This window comes from Borostomias antarcticus (genome assembly GCF_949987555.1).
Source record: "Borostomias antarcticus genome assembly, contig: scaffold_89, whole genome shotgun sequence".
Lineage (NCBI taxonomy): Eukaryota > Metazoa > Chordata > Actinopteri > Stomiiformes > Stomiidae > Borostomias > Borostomias antarcticus.
In genome coordinates, this window is record NW_028175833.1 from 110,001 (window position 1) to 125,992 (window position 15,992).

The window sequence follows — 15,992 nt, forward strand, 5'->3', positions numbered from 1 at the left end:
GTTTAAAAATCAGCACGCTTGAGACGTTTCTTTGCAGTTAACAATATAACTATGGCTGAGTGTGAGGCCAGTCTCCCAGAGGGATGATGACGCCAGGAAGCAGGAGGATGCTCTGTGTGACAATGTGACAGGGTTTTTCCTGCATAGAGAATTACGAGGTCAAATTCTGTGCCGCCTCCAGCTCTCAACAAAAACCCCCCCACTAAGGGCCCGTCTCCACTGGTCAACTGTCACTCGCGTCAATTTCCGCGTCCAATTCAAAACCAATGGAGAGCGTTTGCTGGAAGGTGGAGTCGAATGATCTTCGGCCACGGGGAAAACGCTCTGGCGGCGCGTCGTGGAGTCGCGAGCTAATTAGCATAAAATAGACATCCATCCTATTTTATGCTAATTTACGCAAGCAGTGTCCAATCAGGAGAGGGTATTACACGTTTGTGTGGATTTTTGCTCTCCCAGACATAGATATGAACACTGTATATGTCCATGTCCAATTATATTGTGACGCACATTTCCGCTGCACACAGGATTGTGGGTCAGAATAGCCAGAAAAGCCTGCTGGCTTGCATACTGCAAAATACGACCGGATGTAGTAGGACATCCTGGTATTTATGCCATACTGCATGTGGTACTATGTATTGGGACATACTACATCCTGTTGTGGCATACTATGTAGTAGGGTTGTGTGCGATTCGGAACGCAGCCCTGATGTCCTTCACACCAAGTAGCGCTAGCATAAGTTACTCCGCAGGCCGGTGACCCCCGATTACTTTCCCAACGACCCCACTTCCAACTTAATATAATTGGCTGTTCGCTGGCCAATCAGGTAACGGCCAGTAATCAGGTCATGAATATTACGAGTTATGAATCTAGACGGACAGCAGAGGAATGTTTGTATCAATAATAGAGACTTGCATCCTAGCAGAGCAAGCGTGTCCTGCCAGTTCACAAGCAAAGATTCTCACAAATCGAGGGATGTTTGCGGGTGGTTAGCAAAACACGCTTGCGTGGGGATCCGTTTACGTGTACGACGAAGGGAATTTCACGAAGGGAATTTCACGAGTGGAACTGTTTCACGCATGCACAAATTCAATGTACGACACACGAATCGAGGGGTGTTTGCGGATGGATTGCAAAACACGTTTGCGAATTGTACTTTCGTACGCATGTATTTATGATACAAATACCTCAAATAACTCAAATACCTGGATCTCAAGTTCTCAAGCTCGGGTTATTGAACAGACACTGCTTTCTCTATAGGAGTGTGGAGCCTCTTCTCCCCAGGTCTACTGCGTAGCTGACATGTTTGGCCTGACGACCGACATTACAGTCACAGTGCCTTGATGCGCCCGCATAATGTTCTAGGCTGTTTTGTATTTAAAAATAAATAAGCACAATGAAATTGGATAATGTAGGCTAATATAGTTAGGCATACAAGCTAATCCAACACACATTGGTGCATAGAAAATTCACCAGAATGCAGGAAATGAAGATTTTGATGGCCAAAGTTTCCTGGGGGAGGACCCCCCCCCCCCCCCCCCCTTCCCCACATACATGTCAGTAACTCTAGTGTTTTAGTCGTTCCAGTGTTTCTGTAGACCAGGGTGTGTGTTTTAGTCAGAAGCTGGTTGCCCTGAAACAGGGATGTTCTGTTCTAATATCTGTGTTGCTTCTATGGCTCAGTGTGCTACTAACTGTTTTCTGCCTCCCCTAGCGCCTCTCTCCCTCCTACCTTCTAACCAGGTCCAGTGGATGCCCCACTATCACCCGCAGACCACCCTGAGTCCGATAGATACCCCCATGTCAGCTGTGGATGTCATAGTATTTAGTTAAAGGTACCCAACGAAACGTGAATCAAAACAATCCGCTCTTTGTTTATTTTCGAAATTCCTCGATTATATGGTTCATTGTAGTCTAATAAACATGTTGAATCACTTGAATGTCTTTCCTACCTTGTCATTTCTTTGCAAAATGATATTTAGCTAATGTTTTGAAAACAACAAAGATGTATGAAACGTCACTATTATGTTCTCCGTGTATTGACGCAATGACGTAGTACGCGATTTTCGGGGACCTCCTTCTCAAATTTGCTGTAGAGCGCATACTAGTGGTCAAAAACTACATTGGGTACCTTTAACGCACGCACGCGCACACAGACATGCATCAGTCCACATCCGGCTTAGGCCTGGACCTGGGCCCAGTCCCCCTCACCCTAACCCGGGTCCGTATCCTTTTCCCACCTCCTCCCTACCCCTGACCCCTGCCTCTACCTGGACACTTTCACACACACACAGACATACACCAGTGTTTGCCATGTCTATCCTATGATGTTTTTAGCCTTTCTTACTCTGAAAATGTAATTTAATGTAATTTATTGCTTTATAAATGTTCTTAGCCGGTAGACAAACATACTCCAGGAGCTTGCTCAATCGCCTTGTTGAGAGGGGTCAGGTAAGAATTTTTACAGCTCACTTTTCTGGCCCCTGGGTGATACTGGTTTTTGCTTCCCTCTGCAATATGTAGGGGTGGGACGTATGCCCACCTCCCTTGTGTTTTGTTGACCGGGGTGCATGTTTTAGCCGTCCCATAGGGTCTGTCCCAATTCAAGGGTTGCATCCTACCTAGGCCGGATTTGAAGGCTGCTACGTCACAGCGGGGCGACAAGTGCCGTCCCAAATCATTCAGCCTACGAAGAGTCCTCCGAATGCAGCCCACAAATGCGGCCTACTTTTGACGAATTTGAAGGATACAACTGATGGATCCTTCGCGGCCTCCCTCCCAGAATGCGTTTCGGTCCGGATGAATTCCTGTACCAGCCGCCATTGCTCGGATTTGAAAACGTTTTTAAACCTCTTTGATGTTAATATTATTACGTTTTAATATAATTTCATGCCTAATAGTGCCACCATAGAATCCCAATATGTGGAAACTTCAAATTACTCCAAATTACGCCTGTATCTACGAGTTTAGATAGGCCTTTTTTGTGATGTTTCCATAACAACAGGACAGGTCGCGCTAAGTTACCTCAGGACAGGTCACGCTAAGTTACCTCAGGACAGGTCGCGCTACCGTCACGCGGTGCGCTTGGCAAGCGCTTGGGGCTTCCTAGGCAACAAAATGACGAGTTGGGAATCCTCCGTAGGCTAGACCGTCCCATTTCACAAAACGTTTACATCCGGCCTCCCTGGCCTGAAGGACGCGACCTACGTAGACCGCGTCGGCTACGACCTAGGTAGGATGCAACCCTTGAATTGGGACAGACTCAGTGTTTTGTTGACCGGGGTGCGTGTTTTAGTCGTCCCAGAGTGTTTTGTTGACCGGGGTGCGTGTTTTAGTCGTCCCAGAGTGTTTTGTTGACCGGGGTGCGTGTTTTAGTCGTCCCAGAGTGTTTTGTTGACCGGGGTGCGTGTTTTAGTCGTCCCAGAGTGTTTTGTTGACTGGCGTGTGTGTTTTAGTCGTCCCAGAGTGTTTTGTTGACTGGGGTGCGCACCTTGTTGTCCAGCCCAGCGATCTCCTGCTGGCTGGCGGTAGACAGCAGGAAGGAGTTCATCTGGGTCTTCAGGGTGTCGTCCACCTCCACGTCGATGTCATAGCACGCCGTCTTCTTCTGGTCGTTGGGGTCAACACTGGCGAAACAAACGGACAGACAGAAATACAGTCACACACAAACACACACACACAGTTGGTTGAGATGGGTGTCCAGAGAACTGCAGGAGTTGGGATGTTTTCCAGACGGCCAAACTGAGTGAACCACTGTGCTCAGAACAACCCGTCATCTCCAGCTCTGTGGATCTGCGGCGACGCCCACCTGATGACATGGTTGATGATGATTGGCTCTGGGGGCATGAGGAGGGCGTGGAGACGCTGGGGGATCTCTGAGAACTTCATCCGCTGGGTCTCAAAGATCTGCAAACACAGTCACCTGTCACTCAAGAGCTACAAACACAGTCTCACCTGTCACTCAAGAGCTACAAACACAGTCTCACCTGTCACTCAAGAGCTACAAACACAGTCTCACCTGTCACTCAAAATCTACAAACACAGTCTCACCTGTCACTCAAAATCTACAAACACAGTCTCACCTGTCACTCAAAATCTACAAACACAGTCTCACCTGTCACTCAACAATATGGAAAAACAGCCAGCTATCACTCAAGATCTAGACCGTCACCCGTCACTCACCAATACCCACAAACTAAAGACAATGTATACATGTGCTATACGAACACATGCCGTTCTATACGAACACATGCCGTTCTACGTTCTCAGAACACCTTCAGAATTTAAGAGGAAAGAAACCAAGCATTGTTCCCGGCAGGGCTGACCTGCTGCAGGTACTTGTCACAGTTGATGAACTCCCTCTCGTGGGGGTCCTGCAGCTTGTGGGTCTTCACGTACTGCCACAGCGCCTGGATGATGACGGGCCGGGTCTGGGTGTGGATGCCCAGCATGCGGGCCAGCCTGGGGTCCAGCTTGAACTGGGGGGGCTGGAGAGAGAGGGAGCAGTAAAAACATGTCCTGGAGCGTTAGTGCCTCCTACAGGAGGTGAGTGATATTAAACCCCGATGCAACCATAAAGCACATGGCCCAGGATCACTTCAGAACGGGAGTCTGCTTTTGGGTCTGCCACAACCAATAAAACACTCACTAGACCATAATATTATAGCAAGTAACAAGATTAAAGAGAGCTGTGATTCAACCCAATTCACAGTGGGGCAGATCCCTGATGGAGAGAGACAATGACACTGCAGTTCAACTCAGCGGGGCGGGAGACTGAGCCGGTCTGGGCTGAGAGACTGAGCCGGTCTGGGCTGAGAGACTGAGCCGGTCTGGGAGACTGAGCCGGTCTGGGCTGAGAGACTGAGCCGGTCTGGGCTGGGAGACTGAGCCGGTCTGGGCTGGGAGACTGAGCCGGTCTGAGCTGGGAGACTGAGCCGGTCTGGGCTGGGAGACTGAGCCGGTCTGGGCTGAGAGACTGAGCCGGTCTGGGCTGAGAGACTGAGCCGGTCTGGGAGACTGAGCCGGTCTGGGCTGAGAGACTGAGCCGGTCTGGGCTGGGAGACTGAGCCGGTCTGGGCTGGGAGACTGAGCCGGTCTGAGCTGGGAGACTGAGCCGGTCTGGGCTGGGAGACTGAGCCGGTCTGGGCTGGGAGACTGAGCCGGTCTGGGCTGGGAGACTGAGCCGGTCTGGGCTGGGAGACTGAGCCGGTCTGGGCTGGGAGACTGAGCCGGTCTGGGCTGGGAGACTGAGCCGGTCTGGGCTGGGAGACTGAGCCGGTCTGGGCTGGGAGACTGAGCCGGTCTGGGCTGGGAGACTGAGCCGGTCTGGGCTGGGAGACTGAGCCGGTCTGGGCTGGGAGACTGAGCCGGTCTGGGCTGGGAGACTGAGCCGGTCTGGGCTGGGAGACTGAGCCGGTCTGGGCTGGGAGGCACCTGGTAGTCCAGCATGAGCAGCACGGTGCAGCGAACGCCCACATCGCCGGGCCGCTTGACCTGGAAGCCATCGGTTTCCTGGGTGGTGGCAGTCCTGTGCCACTGAGGAGGAGGAGGAGGAAGAGGCATCAGACACACACGTCATAAAACACACACAAACAACAGATTATTAACCGTTCAAAAATCGCAGGGATTTTAACACAGAGCTGGATTTATCGTCTAAGAGTCTAAGAAACTGCCTCGAACTTGCATCCTAAACAGCAGTCACGTTCATGTGTTACCTCCACCAGGTGGTTGTCCGGGCCGTACAGGTCCTTGTCCAGCTCGATCACCAGGGACTTGAAGAAGGAGGAGAACTTCCTCTTCTGCTTGGTGGCTTCATACTTGGAGACGGCAGTCTGTAGAAGACACGGTCGGCATCGGTTAGCCTACTCTGCCCGCTGTGCCAGAGAAGAGCACTGAGAGAGACCGCCATCACCCTTACGTCTTCCAGCAGACGACCTTCCACACGCAGCTCCCATGATGCAACGGTGCCCTCCCCGTCCTCGGCGTCGGGCTTGGCGGGGTTGAAGGTGTTGGATATGAAGATGCGCAGCTTTCTCTTTTGCTGAAACATACACCCACACAAATAACACAAAAGTATCACTTTGAATCAAATATATTTAAACAGACAGAAAATCAAGCAGATTTAAACAGACAGGCAGACAGTTGACACGCACAGAGCTGACAGCCAGCCAGCCACAGTAGTTAACAGTAGGGCTGAATGATTAATCGATTTCAAATCGACATCGCGATTGCAAACCAGCAATTGAAGTAGGAAACGCGAGGCGCAGCGCACTGCCTTAAAAAGAGCAGCTTGCCAACATCATGCATTGATGCCCAGAACACAGTCTATTCCAGCTGGCTAGCTGGCTTCACATACATGCAAGTAAAAAAGTGGATGCTAGCTACAAGCTAAATGTTAGAGATTAATGGGTCAATTCAATTCAGAAGGTGAAATAGGGACTTTAACCACAGCAGTTGAATATAGCTAGAATCTGTTCGATGCAGCTTGATCTCAGGTTTAATAACGTAAACAATGTCCAACATCCTTTCTGCTTGTGCGCTTTTTTTCTTGGAATGATGGATTTCTTCTTGGCCCTCAAGAAGCGCTTTTCCATACAGTCCAAATATCTCCAAAGCTGCTGCTGCTAATCACTAGTTGACAAAATCTCTGAAGCTGATGTTTTTACATTTTTGCAGTTTACATTTAGGACAGCTACCAGTTGCTCTTCTGCAGTGTGAATCACAAAACTCATGTCCGGTAGCTTTCTGCCAAGGAATTTCAAAATAAAAGTCACGCAAAACAATTACACTTTTTAGCTGTGACCAGCAACTCCATCATGTTTTAAATCCTTTACACAGTGAATATTGAACTGAAGCTTGATTTCGAATTGAAATTGCTATATCTGTCAGAAAATTCGCAATTAGATATTTTTCCCAAATCGTTCAGCCCGACTTAACAGGCAGATATATCACTATAATGGGCCTAGACCAATAGATTACCACACAGAAAAACACCGGGATGAGTCTAGATAAGCAGGCAAGACAGACAGATAGAAAGACAGACTGATGTAGAAAGACAGACATACAATGTAGGAAAAGTATTCACCTCCTGTGGAATTTTTACATGGAATCAAAATTGATTTTACTTAGGTTTTTGTCACTGATAAACACAAAATACTCTAAAGTGTCAAAGTCAAAAAATAATTTGATATATTTTTCAAAATTAACTACAAATAAAACCAGAAAATAATTGATTGCAGATGAGTAGTCACCCCCTTTGCTCTGACACACCTAAATGAATACAATCAATTTTCTACAGAATTAGTTGAATGTAGTCCAGAGACAGAATACTTATGGAATCAATTATTTGCTGTTATTTAACTGTACTTAATTTAGGAAAATTTTCCCCACACTTTTATAGAGTACTTTCTCTTGATCGGTGACAAAGAAAGACTACATTAAATCCATTTTCCACGTAACACAATAAAATGTGAAAAAGTCCACAGGGAGGTGAATATTGTTTATAGGTGCGGTAGTGGACTTCCAGCCCAAACTCACCTTGATGGGCCTCTTGAGGGCCTCCTGGATGTCCAGGCGCTTCCTCATGATGGTCTGGTCCAGCTTCCTCTCAAACGCCAGCAGGTCCATGTAGGCCTGGGACTCTGGGACCAGCTCTCGGATCTGAATGGACACACGTCAACCACTTCAGTTGGTTCCTGGAATCATCTAACCTGTCTATTTCCAACACAACGGAGGCACACATTCATGGTTTTATTGTAGCTGACCCATGACGGTGAACGCTCACTCACCCTCTGAGGTAGGATTTTATCGGCCATCTTCTTCTTCTTGGTGCTGCGGAGAGAGGTCAGAACAATGTGACTGAAAGGGCTCAGTACCAGGAGAAGAGGAGAAACACATCTAGACTGTCCAACTCTCACACATGCAAACACACATCTACTCTAGATGCTACCCCTGGGCTAGTTATTGAGTACACAGACACATTAGCTACTATTAATGTGATTTATAAGACAGAGAGACCTAGGGGAGTGGGGCGCCCCGGTAGCTCACCGGGTAAGGCGCGCCCCATATGAAGGCTAGTCCTTCGCGCGGCGGACCCGGGTTCGATTCCCGGCTCGGGTCCTGTGCCGCATGTCCTCCCCTCTCACTCTCTCCCACGTTTCCTGTCTTTCTCAAACTGTCCTGTCCCATTAAAGCTGAAAAGCCCTTAAAAAATATAAGAAATAAAAAAAAAAGAGAGAGACCTACGGGACAGAGAGCCCTATGGAACAGAGAGACCTACGGGACAGAGAGCCATAATGGAGTAGAGGGAACCATGACAGAGCTTACTGTTGGTTCCGGTTCTGCTGCTGGACCTGGATCTGCTGCGGGGCGGGTCTTTTTCGGGAGGGATCCATGACGGGCATGCCGGGCCGAGACACGGGGCTGGAGCCGTACCCGGGGGGGCCCATGGACGGGCCCTGGGGGGGCATACGGCTGGACGGGGGCATGCCTGGTCTCTGGGGGGGGGAGAGGGAGGATTCAGCTGTTAGAAGAGGCCAAGAGACCTTTTCTGAAGATTCTGATCCTTGAATATTTTACCTGAACAGTATTTTAACTAAACCTCTATTCAAACCAGAAGGGGCCCATCCCCTGCTGGGGCAGTTATCTAGAGAGAGAGAGAGAGAGAGAGAGAGAGAGAGAGAGAGAGAGAGAGAGCAGCTGGGGCAGTGTTCTAGAGAGAGAGAGAGCAGCTGGGGCAGTGTTCTAGAGAGAGAGAGAGCAGCTGGGGAAGTGTTCTAGAGAGAGAGAGAGAGAGAGAGAGAGAGAGAGAGAGAGAGAGAGAGAGAGCAGCTGGGGCAGTGTTCTAGAGAGAGAGAGAGAGAGAGAGAGAGAGCAGCTGGGGCAGTGTTCTAGAGAGAGAGAGAGCAGCTGGGGCAGTGTTCTAGAGAGAGAGAGAGAGAGAGAGAGAGCAGCTGGGGCAGTGTTCTAGAGAGAGAGCAGCTGGGGCAGTGTTCTAGAGAGAGAGCAGCTGGGGCAGTGTTCTAGAGAGAGAGAGAGAGAGAGCCGCTGGGGCAGTGTTCTAGAGAGAGAGAGAGAGAGCAGCTGGGGCAGTGTTCTAGAGAGAGAGAGAGAGAGTAGCTGGGGCAGTGTTCTAGAGAGAGAGAGAGAGCAGCTGGGGCAGTGTTCTAGAGAGAGAGAGAGCAGCTGGGGCAGTGTTCTAGAGAGAGAGAGAGAGAGCAGCTGGGGCAGTGTTCTAGAGAGAGAGAGAGAGAGAGCAGCTGGGGCAGTGTTCTAGAGAGAGAGAGAGAGAGAGAGAGCAGCTGGGGCAGTGTTCTAGAGAGAGAGAGAGAGAGAGAGAGCAGCTGGGGCAGTGTTCTAGAGAGAGAGAGAGAGAGAGCAGCTGGGGCAGTGATCTAGATGAGGAGAGACCAGATGGGGCAGTGTTCTAGATCACGGCTGCCTGGCTGGAGCAGCACACTCCCTCTCCATTCAACACCACTAGGTCCCCCCATTTTCAAGAGAGGACAATTTCCATGGGAATTGTATAAAAACAATGGCAAATGGCACAAGGTCTTCCATATTAAACAAAATATGTATTTTCAAGCACATATTAGCCTACTCTAAATGATGGGCATGGCAATTGCCGATTATGAAAAAGAAAAGATGGAGTACGTGTACTAGGAGAGAGACTAGAGCTACGCTAGACGCTGTTCAGAAGAATTATAAAACATTCAAACAAGACCTGTCCAGAAAACAACCACCAGGGCTAAACGCTTCCCTATAGCCTAGAATACCCGTCTGTCACAAAGCCACTGATGATCACAATCACCACCTATGGTGTAGGTCTACAGTCCCAGTGATTGAGCCTACCTGAGACATCCTAGCACAGCAGAAGGCGGATGCACAGTTTGCAGGTAGACCGCTTTAGCCAATCAACCGGCCGTCCACTTTACATGCAGCAGCACTCACCAAGCCATGTGCCAGGAAGTCAAACAGTCTGCTCCTCGTCTCAGAATGCATGACAACAGACAGAGCAGCAGGCGTGAGATAGATCCCAGACTGCCTTCTGGTGACGCTTGCTCACACACACACACACACGTACGCACGCACGCAGAGCTGGAGCGCTCACGCCAGAAGGAGACAGAGGCACACCCGTCTCTCTCCCTCCCTGTCTCTGCAGCCTGTAGCGGGGGAGGGCTGAGCCCCACAGCCCTGGCTCTCTGGCTGCACTCTCTGGCTGCACTCTGTCTCTGCCCTCTCCTGTTCTCTGTCATACTGCAGCCCACAGCAGTCTACATATACAGGCGCACGCACGCACACACACACTGACTCACACACAAGGGTATACAGAGGCGAGCACACATACATATGTGCACACACACATGTCCCAGTGATTGAGGGCAGTCTGCTACAGCCTTTGCTTTATAAACATCACCAGCACCGCCTGCTGCTCTTCACTGTCTCTCCATCCATGTTCTCCTCACAGCACGTCTTCATTCATCACCATGGTGACCGGGGAAAGTCTGGCGGAGGCTAACCTTGTCCCTGGACTGAGGGAGACAGGCGCCACTGACATCATCATTATACAGATTACTACTAAGTTATTAATCTACTATAGTAAGACCTGCACGGTCCAACTTTTCAGTGTTTATTACTCAAATTCAATTGAGAACTGACAGGTTCTGAAGCACCAAAAGAGAGAGGCGTTTGGTAATTCTGGGTTTGTTCTGATTGCATGTCTTTGTCAGCCCTGTTACTCTATTCAGGGTGAACTCAATATGCCAAACACATACATGCTGGCAGGCCAATCAAAAAAAAGTCAGAATATCGAGTTAAGGTTCCTCACGCAATAATAGCACACAATAATCCTGCTTAGAAACACAGGTGAATACAGCTGTGTGGAGGGAGAAAGGAGCGTAGAACACGCTCAAGCATTTCCCACTCTTTTCATTACATTCTCTGTGAGCAACCTTGGGATTTCTGCAGGACAATAAGACAGCAGTCAGGATAGCTGGCTATGTGGAGGACTCGGTCATACTGCCACGACGGAAAGCACTCAAGGACACGAGGGAGAAAAGGACTAAACATTCTCTCACAGAAATATATTGCTGAGAGTCTGTGAGCAAGGCTGTACCTCGGGGGGGTGTACTAAGGAATCACACCCACACAACACACCTTTACACACATTTAAACGGCTGGATGGTAAATCAATACGATGAAGTGACGATCGCGAATCGCTTCTTGTTGTTAAATTTGCAACAACCGAAACTTGTCACCACAGTGAGTGAGCCCAGGTTAGCCAGGTTACAGGCTGTTAGAGCTGGGTCGACCCCCTCGTCCGGAGAGCAGGAGCAGCTCACTGACCCCCTGGTCCGGAGAGCAGGGGCAGCTCACTGTGGGCTCACTAACACGCCGAGGCGTAGCTGGTCAGAACTAGCACTGGCCCCCAGCTAGCTAGTGCTAGCTTAAACGTTTTGTTGGCTGATTGGAATAAAGCACTAACAGTTACGTGAGCTACTTAGCTAGATGAGTCCTAGATAGTTCACTGGCTGTGCTATAGGTACTAGTCTAGTACAGAGGTATAGCTTGTTCACGTAGCTAGCTAATAAAAACCCTAGCCTATCTAGTGCTAGCGAGCTGACGTCCTAAGCACTGTAGATTCGGTCCATATTTCCAGCTAATCAAATGTTAAATAGGTGATGTTTCTGATTAACGTAGCTAACGTTAATTGACTTGCTAACGTTGGTTAGCAAGCTAGCAAGACAGGCAAGGCAGCTAGTTAGCTAGGTACAATATTCTCCCTTTCTTTGATTCCCTGATTGATAAAATGTGACTAGTTAGCTAGCATGAAACTAGCAGTTTAACAGACCGATTTAGGTTTGATATGAGGGGAGCAGAACAGCAAGCTGACTACAGGCCTCTGGGTTATATGGCCCGAATCACCGGCTAGCCGCCACAAAGCAAGAAGGCTTTGTTCTTGCAAGTTGCATGCTAGCTAAGGTTAGCAGCTAGCTAGCTGGCCCGCTGTGCTCACCGGGTATCCGGGCCCAGGCATGGGAGAGCGGTACAGGTGGTTCTGTCCCGAGGAGGGTCCCATCCTTCCTGACGGGGTTCCAGGTCCCATACCCGGTCCACCACCAGACACCGGGGGTCCAGGGCCCATTCCCCCGCCACCGCCGCCTGTTGGGGCTGATTGAAAACCACCTCTAGCCGCCATCTCCTCTGTGTGTCGCCGCCGGATGGAGGTATGGAAGTACCGCGAGAGCAGACGGGGGAAGTACCGCGAGAGCAGACGGGGGAAGTGATGAACCACGATCTGTGTTACAAGATCGCCCTCTGCAGGTTCACTTCTGAACTTCAAGAGGTTAACTTTCCAATCTCGGTGTGTAAAATCACTCTTAAAGGGCAATGCTCGTTTTTGACAACCTGGACCTTATTTACGACATATTATAAGAAGTTTGACTCACCGACTCACTGACTAATATGATCTTTACACGCCTTTCCCCACTTGCTCCAGCACGCATGCGCACAGGCCAGCGCGCAGACTGGCTATTCTCCCTCACTCTCTGCGCTACGATCGGATTGTTGCTGACGAATGACGACGACAATATTCTCGGCACCAACAACGATCGTAGCGCAGAGAATGTGAGCCGGAGAATAGCCAGTCTGCGCGCTGGCCTGTGCGCATGCGTGCTGGAGCAAGTGGGGAAAGGCGTGTAAAGATCATATTACAGAGGCTAAAGACCCCGTATTTGAAAACCACTACAATGCCTCGCGTTGAGGAATCTCAACTGTCGATTCATCCAATCTGATTGATGAAAACAACCGTTTAGCGGCCGAAAATAGATTTTGAGAAACTGCATTCTCGTTGCCCCGTCCACCGTCATTACATGGATATACTGGCTCGCGCTGGATTTTAAATTTCTTCTACAGGCCTCCGAACTACACCAAAGTGATCTCGGTGAGTCAAACTTCTTATAATATGTCGTAAATAAGGTCCAGGTTGTCAAAAACGAGCATTGCCCTTTAAGGCTTTTCAAATGATTGGGTTATTCACCAAGACACCATAATATACAAATAATATAAAATAACATTGAAAGAGGAAAAGCACAAGATTACAAAAGCCTTTAAATACGCCTAGCCTTCCTTCCTTCCTTTCTTCCTTCCTTCCTAGAGAGCTTCCTCCAGCAGGTGGGGTTCTATTTCGTGGAGCTCCGCCCCACAGGGCTAGCTCCTGTTGGCGAGCGAAACCCAGCTAGCCACATGAAGACTGAAGAAAAAAAACATACACGCACCTGTGTCCAACCAAGTCCGGTGCAACTGTGTTCAACCAGGTCCAATGCACCACTGTATAAACGGGCTTCGCCCGCACATCTGCTCCTTCGAAATTTTCAGCTCGCATTGTACTGAACGAGAAGAATAGAAGAATGTCTACCCAGCGGACCCAAGCGGAGCTTACGGCGTCCCTCGGTGACCCCCTGCCGACGTGGGACACCACCTCTGCTTCCGCTGTCTGGGGCCACAGCATGCCAGAGCGGGTCTGGCTCCGTCCCCCGCCTGCGAGATCTGCGCCCTCCTGGACCCCATGGAGAGGATGCTCCGGGCGCATTTCTTCGCTTTAGCTCTGGCCCAGCTGGTCGGCGCAGTCGACGGCGAGGACATCGGCGTGCCCCCGCAACAACCGGCGGCCCCGGTTACCTCCCTCCCGCCTATGGATGATGAGGAAGAGCTCTCCGAGGCAGACGAGGGTCTCTCTGCCTCAGAAGTCACTGCGGCTAGTGGCTCCTCCTTCCCGGGGCAGGGTTCCTTCGATCACAACCTGCCCCGGCTGCTGGAGAGAGCCGCGCATCACCTTGGCATGCCCGTCCCGGAGGCTGCTGTGACTACGGGGCTCCCCCTCGTCAAGGCTGAATGGGAGCGGCCGTTGGTGATCAGAGGTCCGCTTCGCCAGTTCAGCAGAGCTACGAGGGTAACCGGCTGGACTGACGTAGCAGCTATCAGCTCTCCTCCCCTGGAACCCGACATTGCAGCGGTCCTGATGCCTGGTTCCTCCTCCGCCTAGGGCTCGGCCAGGAAGCCTCTCATGCCGGACGTCAAGGACAAGACAACCCTGTCCTTGGCCGACAAAAGTTCTCCGTTGGCCGCGCAGGCCATGGCTGCCTCCTCCTCCATTGCTATGCTGGCCATTTACATCGGCCAGCTGGCTACGGAGCAAACCCCCCTCTCTATGGATGAAGACAGGAGAGCGGAGATGGCCGAAGCCGCCAGAGCCGTCGCTCAGCTTGTGAAAATCTCCTCCTCCTGCCTGGGTGGAGTGATGGCCACGTCGGTGGTGCAGCAGCGCCACCTATGACTCTCAACAAAGGTGTCCTCCTCAACTCACCGGTCAGTAGGGAGGGGTTGTTTGGGGCGGCTGTGTCTAACATCCTGGAGCAGTGTCGCAGCCAGGAGCAGGACCGGCTCCTCCTCGCTCGCCACCTCGTTGCTCCGGGGGAGTGCAGTGTGCCGGCACGTCCGCGTGCTCCGGCTGATTCTGCCACGACCGGGAGCAAGCACCGGTGAACACACAAGTCCAAACAACCTGCCACGGGGTCCCGCCCCGCTGCGGCCCATGGACCGGCTTGCCCGGGCTCCTGGACTGCGCGCGCAGCTTCTCCCCCGCGTCCTCCCCCTGCCTACCCTGCCCAGGGTGCTGGGACCAGACCGGCATCTTCAAGCGCGCCCACCGCTCTGCCTCCAGCTTGGGGTAAGAAGAGATGCACCTATTGATGGTGCGTGGAGATGGAATGCCATTCATCCTCGCGCTGTTCAGGGACATGGAACTCCCAACGGGGATTTTTCATCTCCATTTCGAGGATGGCCCGCCTTGGTCCAGGACAGCAGAGTTTCACAGCTGTCCGGGTGCGGTCAGGGCCAAGTTGAACTACGGCAGGTTCCTCGATCTGATCCCGCGATCTCCGGTACAACCTCTTTCCAACCGCTTCACAGTCTGGCAGGAGAAATGTCTCCTGGACAGCTGGTAGCAGCGTGTTCTACAGGAAGGGTATCTCATTCAGTTTTGTTGCCTCCCACCGCCCCTCATGAGCATAGTGGAGACAGTGATACTGCGTCCCGCTCAGGCTGCCACTCTGTCAGCAGAGATTGCAGAACTGATAGCGAAGGGAGCGGTAACTGTGGTCCCATCAGACCAGAGGAACGAGGGATTTTATTCCCGCTACTTCCTCGTGCCAAAGAAGACGGGGGGCACAAGGCCAATTTTGGACCTCTGCCTTTTCAACAAAACGGTGGAGAATCTGAAGTTCCATATGCTTACGGTGCGACAAATGCTAGAGGCGTTCCTTCCTGGCGATTTTTGCACCAGCATAGACCTCAAGGACGCTTACTTCCACATACCGATAGCTCATCGGCATCGGAAGTTTTTGCGTTTCGCCTTCCTGGAATATACCAGATTCCCGTTTGGATATGCGCTCGCCCCCAGAACCTTCTCCAATTGTGTGGAGGCGGTGTTGAGACCACTACGCCGGCAGGGCATCAGGATCCTGGCATACCTGGATGACCTGCTGGTACTGGCTCCGTCGCCTCGGTTTGCTCTGACGCACACCGCCACGGTGGTGAGGCATCTCACCGACCTGGGGTTTGCAGTCAACTGGGAGAAGAGCGCTCTGTGGCCGGCCCGTCAGATTGTTTACCTGGGTATCAATCTGGACACGAGTGCCATGAGAGCACGGCTATCCGATTAAAGGAGGGAAACGCTGGAGAAGAGTCTCAGCGTTTGCCTTCTTGGAAGATCACGGTTCTGTCGGTCATGCGCCTTCTGGGTCTCCTGGCAGCCACCCATGTGGTAGTATCACTGGGCCTACTTCACATGAGGTGCGTGCAGAGATGGTTCGCGTGGCTTCGTCTGGACCCTGTGAGGCACAGACGGTGCCTTGTGCGGATGACGGGGTCGTTGTCAGCAGATCTCAACTATTGGAGGGACCGGCGCGTAATAGCGGTATAACGCTATTACGACCACT

General features: G+C 51.1%; 1 protein-coding gene across 2 annotated transcripts in view; it reads right to left on the minus strand.

Moving 5' to 3' along the window:
- Positions 1-12,205, minus strand: part of smarcd1 (SWI/SNF related BAF chromatin remodeling complex subunit D1) — a 17,749-nt gene extending 5,544 nt beyond the window's left edge. The window contains exons 1-10 of one of the 2 annotated variants that reach the window (XM_084463041.1): positions 12,011-12,205; positions 8,323-8,492; positions 7,785-7,827; positions 7,534-7,656; positions 5,915-6,037; positions 5,712-5,828; positions 5,431-5,532; positions 4,323-4,484; positions 3,806-3,903; positions 3,488-3,623 (exon numbers count right to left, since the gene is read on the minus strand). In XM_084463041.1, the coding sequence (XP_084319167.1) occupies positions 3,488-3,623; positions 3,806-3,903; positions 4,323-4,484; positions 5,431-5,532; positions 5,712-5,828; positions 5,915-6,037; positions 7,534-7,656; positions 7,785-7,827; positions 8,323-8,492; positions 12,011-12,193 (1,257 nt within the window). In that variant the 5' untranslated portion in view covers positions 12,194-12,205. Of the gene's footprint in view, positions 1-3,487; positions 3,624-3,805; positions 3,904-4,322; positions 4,485-5,430; positions 5,533-5,711; positions 5,829-5,914; positions 6,038-7,533; positions 7,657-7,784; positions 7,855-8,322; positions 8,493-12,010 lie in introns of both variants that reach the window. The other variant, XM_084463040.1, reaches the window with a different exon arrangement.
- Positions 12,206-15,992: the final 3,787 nt, after the last annotated feature.